We start from the raw sequence: 14997 nt of genomic DNA on the forward strand, positions 1-14997 counted from the left end.
CGAAAGCTGCCACATCAGCAGGCTCCAGCCTCCTCTGCTACCAAGTGCTGGCTCCCCCGCGGCTTGGCAGATGGGTGTGCAGGCGCTGGGGGGCCCAGCTCTGCGCGCCAAAGTTGGAGGAAGGCAGAGGCAGAATATCTGTCACAAACCCTGCTGGGCTGGGCAGGTCCTGGGTGCCAGTTATTTTTCCCAAATTAGGAACAACATCACCTCTTTGTGAAGAAGATACGGACTAAAAAATCCAGAGAAAACCTGGTCTCCATTTATAAGCACGGACACTTTTGTTGCAGCCACCTCTCAGGCTGTGTTTGTTCAGGCTCAGGGTGACAAGGGAAGGGGCAGCTCTCTTGCCTTGCCAGGAATGGAGGAATTTGGCCGCGGTGTGATCAGCCTGCTCCGGCCCCATACGACTGAGCTGCAGTCCTTATTCCCAGGTGCAGTAAAACACCCTCTGGATGGGCCCCGCTTGTCAAGCATCCATGCCTGCCCAGAGGCTGCTCAGTGCCTGCGCCGTGTTCATCGGAAAACTCACTTGGCTGTAATTACGCCACTGAAGAGGGTGAGCTGTGCTGAGCCTCCTGCTCAGGATCTGTCTGTTGGCATCTGGGGCTAGTTTTTAACAAGACTGCTGCAGAGGATGAAATCAGTGTACTCAAAGCCCTGCCTGGATCACAGCTGTGCAGTTTCCTTTAGCACCGACACTGCTGCTCAGCGAGTGGCGAGCTCGGGTCCCTTTCACGAGTTGTTTTCCATAAAAACCCCACTGGCTGCCCTGAATCGTGCTCCCACTTCCAGCCTCCACCAAGTCCCTGAGCAGCTATTCCATTGCTCTTCCCAGGCTTGAAATCAGGGTTATGGGCTCAGATCTCCCACGCGTGCCCCATCTGGCCAAGCCTCGGTACTCGGCAATTAATCCGGTGTCCCCTCAGTTTCCAAGCATTTATAATGACACTGCAACAGGGCAGGAACTCCCTGATTTCCTTTTCCCAGCCTTTCCCAAGCCTGCCTTGCAGTCCCTCATCAGTACCGCTGGGATCACAAATACCTGTTCCTCCTGTCCCACCCTGACCAAGGGAACGCGTGCAGCCTGCAGCCACCAGCTGAAAAAGAGGAAAGATGCGTGTCCGTTTGGTTGCGTACCTAGTTAAAATCAGATCAGCACAAAAGCCTTTGCCCTGTTTGAAACGCTGTGCTGGTTCCCGCTGCTCGTCCCCTGTCTGTCCCCGGGGCTGCCTGCCCCTCTCAGGTTAATCTCCGAGGAGCACTGTGCTGCCCTGAAGGAGCGGGACTTAACCCCCGTCACGCTTCTGTAGGTGCTGTAATTGCCCTCTTTGTAATTGGTTATCACTTTATCCCTGGCTTCATCCTCCGTAATCCTACAGGTAACCCCTCGTCTCGCTCTTCCCCGCCTCTGGCTGCTGGTGTGCAGGGACACAGCGGCTATAGCAAGCGCCAGGACAGACTCCTGCTGGGTCACCAGCAGAGTTTGGACCCTGACACAGCGATAGGTTCCCCCCCGCCAGCACGCTGCAGCTGCCCAAGTGAAGCCCTGGCATTTCTGGGAGAAAAGCAGCGGGCAAGTCGTTTGCATGTGCAGTGGAGCCAGCAGCTCCAAAGCACTGGTGAACACAGCTCAGCTTCCCGGATAACGCGCCTTCCCCAGCGTGAGGAGAAACCAGACTCATCCGTGCCAGTGCTGGGCAGTACCAGGCTCTTCCTTCACATCCAGCACCCTCTCTGGACCTCACATCCTCCTCCTCCTCCTCCTCCTCCGCCTCCTGCCCTGACTACATCCCAAGCCTTCTCCAGACACCCCAAATTTCCAGCGCTTTTGCCACCACGAGTGAATTTAAAACTGTTTTGAAAAAAAAGGCTTGTGATCGTGTCAGTCCATTTCAAGCCATGTTTTATCAGTACGTAGTGACAGTGCTGGACATTGGAGGAGGGACATGGGCTGCAAGAGGACATAGATAAGGGGTGGGTGGGTGAGGGGGGGTGTGCAGCTGGAGCAGCAGCTGCAGCAGCCATAGCCCTGCGAATACTCCTGCCTCCTCCAGAAGTGGTGCAGATGGGGCAGTGTAAATGAGCCTTGGTGTTCCACCTCTCACACCCTGACCAAGGTAACGCGTGTGGCCTGCAGCTGCCAGCTGAAAAAGAGGAAAGCCCTGTGTTGGTTCTGGTGGTGAGTCTAGTTCAAAATCAGGATCATGGGCATCATCCCAGGCAGCCCAATCAAACACTAGTGACACCTAACCACAAGGCTTGTGAGGACTGGCAGGGGACGTCAGAGCCAAAGTGGTGGTCACAGCCACCTAGCACCACCAGGACAGAGGGCCTCAGGGCTCCTCTCTCAGCTGACTTGATGGAGGGGATGAAGCTGCCACGATGTGAGCATGAGGGCCAGGGCCACGGTGCTGCAAATGCCACACCCGTGGTGGGCATCATATTCGTGCACCCCACGCAGTGCATGGGGAGCGCCCAAAAGGGCCATCTCCTCAAAAGGTGAGCAGAGATGTGGGCCAGCGCTGCCCTGCTCAGCAATACTCCTGCTGAACACAGTCAGGGAAAGAGCATGGTGAGAAAGCGGAGCGAGATTCCCCGTTGCAGCCCAGGACCTCCAGCACACGTAGACACAAGGCTAGCGGAGGCAGCCACCTCCCTGATGGGTGGTGGACCAACTAGGAAGGCAATATCTACTAGTCGGCCATGCCCATCATCACGGCACACCTCCCAGACAGAAAGGGAGCACATGCTGACCAGCCAGCTGGCCACCCTGGGGGACACACACACAGTTTGGAAGGATGCATGTCTAACACAGGAGTACTTGTTAATTTTTTTCCTCCCTGTAACATTAGAGCCGTGTTTGCAGTTGGGACTCTAACCCCTGCCGTTGAAGAGGAACGAATCTCCTCTAGCCCTTTTCTCTTGAACAGCACTAAATGCTGAGAAGGGTGTTGCTAATAAATCTTTCCTGTGCCAGTTCCCAGGAGAACTGGGTCATCTCATGCGCTTCCTCCCCCACCAGCCAGCACCTCCTTGCAAAGTTACGGAGCTGTAAATTTGGCAGAACCTGTCAGGGCCCTGAGGACACAAACAGGCCTTAATGGGTCTCACCTGCAGCCTCTACCCTCCACCCCCATGGGCCCAGGAACCCATCTAAGCTCAGCCCTGGGCCTTTAGTCTCTCATTGATCTATGCTGTAGGAGCGTTGGTCTCCAGCTCAGCAGTGCCTGGCTATGGACTGCCTTGAGCTGATCTCAGACCTGCCTCATCACTATGGACCTGTCTGGACTGTGTCTGACGCTGGTTACCCCCACCAGACCTCATCCTGACCGGGGCAGCTTGCCCCAGGACCTGCCTCATCACCATGAACATGCTTGATGATCTGGACTCTCTCTGAACTTGGTGACCATCTCTGAGTCTGCTCTGCTTGCCTCTCAGGTACTGTGGCTGTTGAGAGAGCTGCATTGCTGGCCACCTGATCCTGGTCGGCCCCCCAACCCTTCAAACCTTCTGCTTCCTGATAGTGGTCTGTGTATACAACACAAAATGGAGATAATTCAAAGCCCAGCATGCTGGGCAAGATTTCTGGGCACTCTTACTCATCTTTTCTTGACAATTTCAGATGCACAGGTTTGTCCTGCAGCAGTCCAACCCCTGAGAGCACCCCTGTGTAAATGTGGAACCTGGAGGAGCCTGAAAGCCCTTGTGGGCTGCAGGCAGGTGACAAGAAGCTCAGCAGAGCTGGCAGGTCTTTAAGGACAGGATCTTCCAAGTCCATCCCAATAATCAGGTACACAAGTAGATGTACTGGGAGATGGATTTGGCTAAACTGGGAATAAAACTCATGACTGAGCTCCAGTGCAAAAAGGAAGTATGAAGGAGGTGGAAGCATGGACAGGCCATGAAGGAGAAATTTGGAAACATTACCTGGACTTGTAGGAACAATGTAGGAAAGCGAAAGCTCAGTTTGTCGAGATGTGCAAGGAACACCAGATCTTCTGTAACTATAGTTATAGAAGTACTACTTTAGTTATAGAAGATCTGATGTTCCTTGCATATCTTGACAAACTCCTTTAGTTGTAGAAGGCTGAAGAAGGAAAGCATTCTCAAAGGCACCGCTGCAAACGGTAGTGGACACAGACAAAGCTGAGGTACTCCATGCCTTCTTTGCCTCAGTCTTCACCAACAAGGTCTCCCAGGCCATATACCTGAAGGCAGGGTTCAAAGAGAATAACCGGCAGTGGATGAGGGTCAGGGTGGTTATTACTTGGAGAGCTTGGCCCGTAAAAATCTGTGAGCCCAGACAGGCTGCGTCCAAGGGTGCTGAGAGGTGTCTGAGGGTGCTGAGAGCTAGCCATGGGTGCTGGCTGATGTCCTTGCAAGGCCACTTGTAACATCAAGGAGCATGTTCCTGGGCAGATGGTGAAGCAGGAGGCAATGGGGAATAGGCAGCCTGGGCTGAGAAGGGGTAAATCCACCCTGATCACCTCCTGTGATGGGGCCACGGGATTTGCGGGCGAGGGCAGAGCAGCGGCACCGTCCACCTCAGCGGTAGATCTGGCACCGTCTCCCGGGTGGCAGGATGGCGAGGTTTGGGATGGGGGGGGACAAGCAGAGGGGTGAGGAGCCTGTGGGGCTCCAGGGGTTGCGGCTAACGGGTCGCGTCCCACCTGGATGCGGGCAGCAAGCGGGGTCCGTCCTCACCCTGACAGAGGCAAGAAGGGTGCGCTGGGCGCTGAGGGCGCTGAGCGCGCCTGAGGGAGGGCGGGAAGCCCAACGGCTGGCGGGGCGGGGCGTGCCTCGGCCCCGCCCCCCCCCCCGCCGTCTATAAGGTGCGGCGGCGGCGGCGGGCGGGAGCAGGTCCCGCCGGGGCGGCTATGGCGGGGCTGCGCTGCCTTCTTCTGCTGCTGTGCGGCGCCGCGCTGGGGCCCGCCGTCCACCTCGACTTCGCCGAGCACCGCAGCCAGGCGGCCAAGATCAAGGTCAACCCCCGCGGCAGCCTCTGGGCCACAGGTAGCGGTGGGGTGGGCGGGGACAGGGACACGTGTGTTGTGGAGCAGCTGTTGGGATGCGGGCTGTGCAGGGCATGGCTCCTGCCAGGTGACCCTGTGCCTCCTGTCGCTGCCTGTGGGGAGCCCCCTGCTCCCCGCAGTACCCCACAGGGTGGGGGGGATGCTGGGTGGCTTGGGCTCGGCAGGACCCGTGGTGGGCAGGAGAAGACCAGGGCAGGGATAAGGCAACCTCCTCCCACGTCTCTTGGTGGCAGGTCCAGTATCTCTTTGACCCCAGAGATGCCATCAGCAGGAGGGGGAAGTTTCCCCAAACTCCTGTGTGGAATGAGGACCTGGGATTTCTGGGTTTCTCCTTGCTTTGTTGTACTCAGCTAATTTAGGCATTAGGTTTGCTTGGTGCTTCTTGTTGACTTGTGCCGGCGTGAGGTAGCAGCTAACAGCTTAGCCAGAGCCCCTGCCTCTCTCCCTCCAGGTGCTTGTGCAGACACACAAGTGCATTGTATTGCAGGTCACTTCATGGGGAAGAAGAGTGTCACGGGCTCCCCGCACCTGGAGTCTCCAGAGGAGCCTGCAGTGCCGATGGTCTTCGGTCCCTCTCTCAGAGCCTTGCTGGAGGACATGATGGAACTGCTTACCCGTGAGCTCCTGAAAATCCTCTTGCAAGAGAGACTTTTGGATGAGAACCAAGGAAAATACGACCTCACTGACCAGGTGAATATTGACTAAGAAGGAGGGAGATGCTCGGAGCAGGGAGGTGGTGGAGATGTTAATCTGCAACAGCCAGCCTTGCTGGAGATGGGAGCATCTGCATGGCTGCTAGAGGTGTATTTCCCCCCTTTCTGCTCCTGTTAACGCTCCTTAAACCACTTCTTAAGACCAGCCATAAAGGGGCAGAGGAGAAGTCTCCCTAGGCTTGTGTCTAACCGGGCAGTGGCTAATAGTCCCAAATGCTTGGGAAGGGTGTGAGGACGAGCAAGGGATGCTGTGATGGAGCTGTGGCAGTGGTCATCTCCAGCCCAGGGGTTGTTAATAAGCATCTGGGTCTTCCTTGGCCAGATGCAGAAGAGGATGGCTGGCCACTGTGGCTGCCGTGAAGAAATGTGCCCTTTTCCAGCCACTGCAGGGACGGGGAAATCCTTTCTCCCCTCTGTTTCTGGGGAGAGAGGCCAAGAGGGACACAGCTCCATATGTGAAGGAAAACAAGTCTGTCCTGCAAAGAGGTCTTGGGCTTCTGATGTCCCGGTCTTGGGCTTCTGATGTCCCGGTCTTGGGCTTCTGATGTCCCGGTCTTGGGCTTCTGATGTCCCGGTCTTGGGCTTCTGATGTCCCTGTGGTCAGGATCCCTCATTACTGAGGGGCACGTAGCTTTGTTAGCTTGCCTTGCAGAGCGGAGGTGTGCATTAGTGATACTGCTGCAGAGCGGGTCTCGGGGAGCAGGCAGGAGCTCCGGTAGTCCTGCTGTGCATCAGCAGATCCTCAGCCTCCTCGGCGTGGCTTTTGCCTCGGAGCTCACCCAGCTCCTAGTGGAAAACCTGCCCCTGGGAGCAATGCACATGCACAGATCCTCACACAGGACGCAGACATGGAATTGCTCAGTCCGTATGGCTCTGCTTGTCTGTTGCCTCATGTGTGCTTCCCTGGTGTCTTGCCCTTTCTAGTCACTACAGGAAGTAACTGAGAGCCTAAAAGGGATGAAATCTTCTTAGGTGGGTCCTACATGTACTGTCCCACTGAGCTGCTGTACTTGAGGAGCCATCCAGTAACACTGCACACAGGTAAAGCTACTTCTGTTACCCAGGTTTAGGCAGTGCTTGCTCCTATTCTTTGCTTTTTTGGGGAAGGCACAGGTGGAGCAGAGTTGCAGGGATGTGAGCCTGAGTGGCACTGATTGTTCAAGTGCCTTCTTGACTCAGTTTCAGCAGACTAAGGTAAATTGAGGCTTTCCTAGAGAGCTGGTCCCATCAGGATAGAGGGCTTTCCACCATGAAGATACAGCTGGGCATGGCTGAAGACACGAGCCCACCCTGCTCCCCTTAAGATGCTGTGTGCTGTGACCGCTGCGCTGCTGCAGCTTTTGCTTCTCGGATGCAGCTGAAAGGGAGGAGAGGGCTGTGAAGGTCCTGGACCCTTCTCTATCCTCCCTGGGGAGCCTTTGAGGAGGAGGGTATTTGCTGCATTAACTGCCTGAGATGATGGGGGAGCTGGTGGATGTGGTGCCCTGCCTCGTCTGCTAAGATGTTCGTGAGCATGCGGTGTGAGTTTAATAAAAGTGATCCTTGTGGCTCTCCTCTTTGTAGGTAAGTCACCTGGCCATTGCTCGCACTGCAGATGTGCTTGGGCAGAGGCTGCCCCGAGCGCTGGTGCTGTGTCTCAGGCTGCCAGCTGGGTGCCGGTGCCCTGCCAGCCCTGTCGGTGCTCATTCCCAGCGCTCAAAGGCAGGTCCTGGCCAGGGGTAGCACCCAGCACTGCACATCAGCCTTTGGTGCGTGTGTGCTGGGTGTCAAAGCTCTGCTGCTGGAGGGCAATTTGGCTTGTGGTCAAGCAGATGCTGGCCAGCTGCCTGCCTTGCTGCCCTGATGCCTCTCTGGTGGGAGGTGGGATACCCTGCACATGTGTGGCATTGCAGCTTAGGTGCCTGATGTGCAGCTGGCTCCTACCCCTCACATTCTCCTCCCGAAGCCTCTCGCCTCTCCTTGGCCAGTGCCCTGGTGTGTCAGCCATCCTCTCGGTGGCAGTGGAGACCTTGCTGGGTGATAGGTCTGGTTCTGCCTTTTGGGCACCTCTGAGTGCCTCACTAGACTCAACTCCTGCCTTCCTGCTCCTTTCTTTGCCACCCGTCCCCCAAGGTGTCCTTGCCTCTGGGCTGCCGGTTGATATTGCAGGACTACTTCTCCCTGGTGCCTTTGAGTGCTGTCTGTGTTATACTTTTCTGTGGGACCTTATTTTTTCTTGCTTTTGTGGGTGACATGGTGCCAATGCAAATTCCTGCCACCCTGACGGCTTTCTCCCTCAGTGTGACTGTTGTTGGACACCTGGGGTCAGCACCCAGCTTGTGCTTGAACTGATCTGTGTGCCATGTTAGTCACCTGCCTAACAAGCTGTTTAATAGCTCTGCTTTGTGAAACTCTCTGTCCACCCCCTGCCCAGGATCTGTCACTTCCATCTCAACTTGGTTTAGAAAAACAAAGATGCTTCTCCCTTCCTTGGGAACCCCTGGTCAGCAAGGCAGGAATTAACGTGCTCTTTAAGTGTTGCTCTGCTGCTCCAGCACACGTGCTGTGCTTTGTAGCAGAGTAAGTATCGAGGGAACTTGACTTTTATTGAAAAACCCAATGGGCTTTTCTGAGGGTGTCACTGATCATTCGCAAACAGGTTCTTCCTTTCTGTGGGGCCCCTCTAAGCATTAAATAAATCCCAGGGCTTAGTCTTTTTGCTTGCTCTCCCTTCACACACGGTTAGTCCTGCGTGCTGCCGTTGGGCTTTGTCTCAAGATGTTTCCCATCCCTTTGCAAAGCCAGAGCCCATGTGCTGCTCCGTGCTTGTGATGGCAGAAGTCACGCAGAGCAGAAGGGGTTTGCAAACAGGGATTTCTGTTTTGTCTTTTTAACCACATGTGGCAGGCAGGGCTTGGCTCTCAGCACGCTGGGGCTTCACGGTGCCACCCGGTTGCTGTGTGTGACAAGGATTTGGCTGGCAGAGGAGGATCGTCCCCATCCCTTGTCATCTTCTTGGGTGTGTGGCAGTATTTCTCCAGGAGACAGACAGGGTGAGACGATCCACATGGAGCGGAATGGCTCCAGGGGCATGGGGAGAGCCCTTCTGCGTGAAGGCAGATGCTGCCCTGCGTTGCTCTGGGACCTCCGGGCAGCACGCAATCCCACAAAATCCCTCTGTAACTCTTCACTGCTGTGTTTTGTGTCTCTTTTTTGCCTTCTCACATAGCGCTCTGCTGAATCAGGCCCTGAGGCCGCTCTTGTTCCTGAAGCCCAACCCAGTGGCTGCTGTCTCAGTGGGCTGGTGAAGTTTGCCTCTGATGTCTGTCAGCTGTGGTCCAGCTTTGGAGCACAGGATGGGAGGCAGGAGCCAGGCTCCTGGCTCTTTCCTTCACATGTGCTGTCCCAAGCCACCCCTGAAAGTGCCACCATGGTCCAGCATGGGACATTTGTCTGATGTTCTGCCCCGTGCTACCCAGCAGGTGATGTTGGTGGAGGCTGTGCCTGGGACCCAGTGTCTCACTGTTGTGCCTTTTCTTGTAGGAGACAGGGCTTTTAACAAAGGTGCTGGAGAAGTATTTTTCAAACTGAAGAAGTACAGCCGTGGAGGATGAGGTCTGCAGGCTCGGCCATGCATGGCAAACGGAGGAGAGCATTGTCCTTGTGGGGTTACTGTAGCAACATCACTTTTATTTATTCTTTCTGTAATATTGTTAATAGTGATTGCTTGTATGAACAGCAGAGCCTCCCTGTATATTTCCTGTATGTTTTCTGCTTTCTTGATGTCTGATGTGCCTCTGTGAATAAAACTGGCTCTTTGCACAGACTAGCTCAGGCTTTTCTGTGGGGGTGGGAAGGCGGACCCCCAGGGCTTGTGCAGGAACAATGGGGAGTGGGAGCAGCTTGGTTGGGGATAGAGGGAACCTTCTAGCTCTCAGCAGCTGGGAGGGGATTAGATTCATTCCCTGCAGCCTTGGCTCACTGAAGGAGACCCTAACTGCTGCATGACAAAATTATAAGCTCCGATGAGCTGATTACACCACTCACTACTGGAGCATCCTTATAACCCTCTTTGCTGGAGACATTACCAGCAAACCCTCCTGAAAATGAAAAGCATCTTGTTCACGGCATTGCTGGGATTTCTGATGCAAGCAGGGTCCCTGCCTTGTGGGACCCCAGGGTTTACTACAGGCTCATTGGCCTTGGCTGGACCTTCTCCTGTCCCTCATGTGCAGGTGCTGACCATTAAACACTCAGCCTGTTTATGTGCCTGCTTTGGGATGATTGCTTGGTGCACCTTTGCCTTGTGCATGTAGTTGAGCACCCACATGGGTGGAGGTACAGCCCTGGGGTTCCTCCATTGTGCAGGACAGCTGAAGAAGGGCACAAATGGGGGCTGCCCAAAATGGCTGATGGAGCACAGCCCGCTGAACAGGCTCTGGTTCTGCACCTTCTGAAAGTGCTGCTCACGGATATACCTTATGTTCCCCCAGCCACCCCTGGGGATGTCCCTAGGCAGAGCTAAACCTGGCAATAGATCCTGGAGTGATGCCATAAATGAAACTATAAGCTTTTCCCCCCCCACATTTCTGATGCTAAATTCAACCTGAACCTTTGAGCTCCCAGAGGGAGGAGAGCCCTTCTCCCGAGAGCAACAGGAGCCCAGAGCCACGTCATGCCAAGCCAAGGGATGATCCAGCATCTGAACGTGCTGATGACCAGTAGAGGGGAGAAAGCCGTGGTAGGAGACCTTCCCCCCTTGCTCCCTATCACTTCGAGGATGGCTTGAAGCCCAGATGGTGTTTATGAACATATTGCTCCTGCAGGAACTTACTCATGAGCGAGGGAAAGGCAGTGGCAGCCCTAAATCCTTTTCTGGGGAGCTGCAGGAGAGAGTGGCTGGTCTCCATCCCAGGGCAGATGTGGGGCACGCAGGCACAGACGCCCTGGCCCACTCACCTTATGGCACAGCGCTGCCTCCTGCCCAGGCCTGGAGATGCTTCTCAGGAGATGGTACGGTGCTGCAAACCCACTGCCAATGTCACAGGATGTCCCAAGCCAGGTGAGAGCTGGAGCCGCCAGTGTAGGGGACAGCTGGGGGACATCACAGGATCCCGAGGTCCTGCTTGGGGCAGGCTGGCAACTCTGGGAGGTGAAAAAGAGATAGGTACTGCAGAAATGTTCTGTGATGGGGTCACCATTCCTTCTCTGAGCTTAGCCTTGGGGTGCAGGCCCTGTTGTGGGCACAACCGGCATTCACACTGCTCATGTTTGCAAAAAAATGAGCCTGCAGGTTATTTACAGAGTTAACTGTCTGCCCAGCTGCTCACCTGTCCCCCCTCTTGTCCCCTGTATGCCGCTCCTGGGTTTGCTGGCAGCAATTGCCCAGGTGTCGCCAGCTGGGAACAATGTGCTTCTGTAATAGAGACCCAGCATGCCCCATGCAGCAAACACAAAACCCATGCGTTGGCCTCCAAAGCCTACAGATCTTAGACCAATAAATGAGCATTTGTTTTCCACCTACAGCCCGGCTTTTAAGCCTTCGGAGTTGGCATTTTCTCAGCTTTTCGAAGGTTGGTTTCGGTGGGTAAAAACCAAACATTCTACAACTAGTTTGCCCCAAACATTACCTTTAAAACCTGGTGCTCCCCATCAAATGCCCCAATGCTAGGGCCCTTCATCCTTCAGGAGAGTGGGACCAAGCTAGGAGGGAGTTTTCCAGGAGGCACATGATGATGCCTCAGATCATGCCAAGCCTCCTCTGCCTCACTGGAGCAGTTGCACGGCTGCAGCCCCTGGGGAGAGCATCACCTCACTACCGCTTGGAGCCCTCCCAGGTTCTCCAACCTGCCAGTGAACAACCCACCTGTAGCACCACAGCAGCCTCTATTCCCTTCTCGTGTCCTTCATGGTCTCCTACCCACGAGCTTCACTCAAGATGTGTCCCACCGTCCTTCTGCAGTCACTCGTGCCCGGGACTGCAGGAAGCCTTCCTCCAATCTGTATTTTTTTGCCCAGGCTTGCTGCTGTGCGCTGCGATGTAGGTGACCCCCAGCTCGCCTTTCATTAGCTGTAGCAAAGCCTTGGCTTAAAACTAATTACAAGGAAGAAAAATAATGACATAGCGTATCGTGTTTGACACTGGAGCAGACCAGATGCCTCTCAGCTGGCAGCGTGATGGACTGACAGCCTAATGGGATTCCTGACCTGATGTGATGTCATGGGACTACCAGCTCACGTCCCACCCAGGCAAGCTCATGGGAGGGCGAGCAGGTTCCTGAACATCACAGCAGAAACCTGCCATGAGGTACCTAGGTGCGATCCTCATTCTCCCACCCACCCATCAAGAGCCTGTCCAACTGCCTGTCTGACTGTCCCCCATCTTCCCCCATCACTATCTTGTGGGTCGAGATAAAGATGGGGAGGTCACTTGGTAATTACTGTCATGGGCAAAACAGACTGGACTCGGGGAATTTAACTTAATTTATTGTCAGTTAATGTAATAAAAATATTTGAGTACTGATTCAGGTTTTGGAAACAAACAAAAACCCCCAAGCATTTTCACACTTGGGGAAAGTACCTCTCCTCCCTTTTGCCAGGCTCAACATCGCTCCCAGCACCTCTCCTCCTCCTTGTTATCACTGCAGGTTACACTCAGTCCCCCTGGTGAAGCAACAGGCGACGGCAGGGGATGTGGTCAGGTCATAGTGGTTTCCTTTCTGCTGCTTCTTCCTTCTTGCTCTTTTCCTGTGCTCCGCTGTGACTGCTCAACACTCACGTCTTCCTGTGGGGCTGTACCTGCTCTGTCATGGGCTCATCCACAGGCTGCTGTCCCTTTGGGGATGTATATGCTCCAGCATGGGTCCTCCATGGGCAGCAGTCCATTTGAGGGGTGCCTGCTCCACCATGGAGCATTGCTTCATCCTCCTCCTCTGAACCGTTATGTAGACCGCTGGAGCAATGTTGGCCCCCCTGAGCCACGTGTTGCTGAGAAGCAAGGTGTCCAGCACCTGCCTTGGACACCATCCTAGAAGCATAGGATAACTCAGGCTGGAGAGGACCTCAGCAGATCTCTAGTCCAGCCATCTGCTCAAAGCAGGGTCAGCCCTGGGGTCAGACCAGGTTACTCAGGGCTTTGTCCTGTCAGCTCTTGAAAACCTCCAGGTATGAAGGCTGGCTGACCTGCTCCACTGCTTGACTGCTCCAATGTTTCTCCTTCTCCCACACAGGCAAGCAACCACTCAAGCCCCCAATCCCTCTTCAATTTAAATTGCAAACTGACAGGGTCGGAAAAACTTTTGAGGAATACCATTTTTTGGCAATTTGCCTGCTCTGTCCTGCCATCTGCCTTTCTGACATTTATCTGCTGGTCCACAGCACGCACAGTCTCTCAGCACAATGCCCTATCACTCACCAGGTCATGTTCTTTGGGGGTTTCCAGGACCAAAGCTTTGTGTCTTGGCTAGGGAAATGAGCAAATTCTTCAGGTTTTTTTTTTCCAGCTCTGCGTTTGTTCCCCTTGCCGCTCTGGTTCAAGGGTGCCCCTCCATGCTGCTGCTTGGGCTCAAGAACTTGCTCACAGCAGAGCTTGCTGCTTCTGCACGCCACAAGCAGAGATGCAGCGAGGCCACTGACTCAGCTGAGGTCACTGGGACAGCGTCCCTGGGGCGCACAGACCACCGCAGCGCAGAACTGCGGCACAGATCCTCAGAAACCATGACAGTTCAGAGCATGGACATCTGTGATTGTAGCTGGTCTCCTGGACTTCCCCCACAACCTGTGGCTGTGGTATGACCCCAGGGATGGGAAAAGGACGTGACGTGAGATAAGAGAAATGGAGACAAGCCACCTTCACCACTGACATTTGTTTGTGTTTAGTTGTGGGACTGCCTGATGAGGAGGAGCTGGCTCAGAGGGATGTTTGTGAAAGTCCACTGCCACCACTTGGTGTCATTGGTGTCCCAGGCTTAGTGAAGCACTCCCTGTCATGCTCATTCGCACAGGACTGACTTGCCTGCTATGCCCTCAGCAAAGACATCAGGCTGCAGGTTGGTGTGCTCCTTCCTCTGAGGTGTCTTGAGACCTCTCTTCCGTAGGAGACCAACAAACCAGGCAATGAGGAAGGGAGAGAAAGAGGCAGAAAGGAAATCAGGTTGCCATCAGGAAGCAAAACAATCTTAGTCTCCTAAACACCTTTTCCATCCCCCATGCTCATCCAGGGAAAGCTCTTCCTATCCTGATATGGTATCACAAATCCTCTTTTAGGATCCTGCTGACTACGCCAATTTGACGCAGAATGACTGATTTAGATCGCTTAAAGAATCACCGTCAAAAGTATTGGCAAAACTGGTTTTAATATGATGTTGTAAAAGTGTGACTTAACACAGTTCAATGGCAAGGTTCACTCTATTACTTACTACATGGAAGAAACATACAAAGGAAAATCAAGTTAGAAGCGAGCTAGAATGTTTTGCACAGAGACTGAAGACACAGAAGGGTAAGGGAGACGCTGCCGTTGAGTCACGAGGTTCAGACTGGACCCCCTTGCTTTCTAAACTCCTGCTGGAGCTTAGGTGCGGCTAGGTCCAATCTTAGTGTCAGACTTGCACAATGATTTATGTCTAATGGAATTAGCTACATGGATTTCATTAGTATTAATTCAGCATGCTATCAGTCACTTACCAAGGATCTGTTGTGAAGAAGGGATCTCTCTGCTTTGGGTAAGGAAAGATCTCCCAGTCTCAGGTAAGGCATCTCAAACCTTGAGAGGCGTCCCTGCTCAAGGGGAGATACTGCCATGCAGCCACGCTGCCTAGCAGGGAGAGCTCAGAGAAGGCTCACTTAGGCTGTCATGTTTATGGGATAAGGTGATTGGCTTGTAGTCAAATTGCATGCAATGGGAAAGGTATGCATGAGACTCCTTGTACCCACAACTTTGTTCCTTGATAAATGAGTCTCGGAAAAACCACCTGCTATTCATGTATTAAGCGCATGATCGGTGTTGCAAGCTCATATGCATTGATGCTCACTGGGTCAGTCTGTTTCTTTGTGGGTTTCCTAGAGGAGTTCTTGGCCCGGCTAAGGCTCAGGCCTTTACCTCTTTTGGAGCCTGTACCAAACTATTGCTAGTTTGGTTAAGGGATCAAGTGCATCCTTCACACTCCACCCTGTGTCTACGGTCAATCCACTTTATCAATTCATAGAGTGGTAGTACAGTTACTTCTTACCTCTATGTCATAAACATGTGGCGTATTGCAGATCAGTGGTAA

The 14997-nt window shown here is 54.0% G+C and overlaps 1 protein-coding gene across 1 annotated transcript; it reads left to right on the top strand.

Annotated features, from left to right (window-relative positions):
- The first annotated feature begins 4880 nt into the window (after positions 1-4880).
- On the top strand, positions 4881-9555 carry NMB (neuromedin B). Its single transcript, XM_050903612.1, has 3 exons — positions 4881-5016; positions 5524-5726; positions 9272-9555. The coding sequence occupies exons 1-3, from the start codon at positions 4881-4883 to the stop codon at positions 9317-9319; spliced, it is 387 nt and encodes a 128-aa protein (XP_050759569.1). The 3' UTR covers positions 9320-9555.
- Positions 9556-14997: the final 5442 nt, after the last annotated feature.

Source organism: Gymnogyps californianus, chromosome 11, assembly GCF_018139145.2.
Source record: "Gymnogyps californianus isolate 813 chromosome 11, ASM1813914v2, whole genome shotgun sequence".
Classification (NCBI taxonomy): Eukaryota; Metazoa; Chordata; class Aves; order Accipitriformes; family Cathartidae; genus Gymnogyps; species Gymnogyps californianus.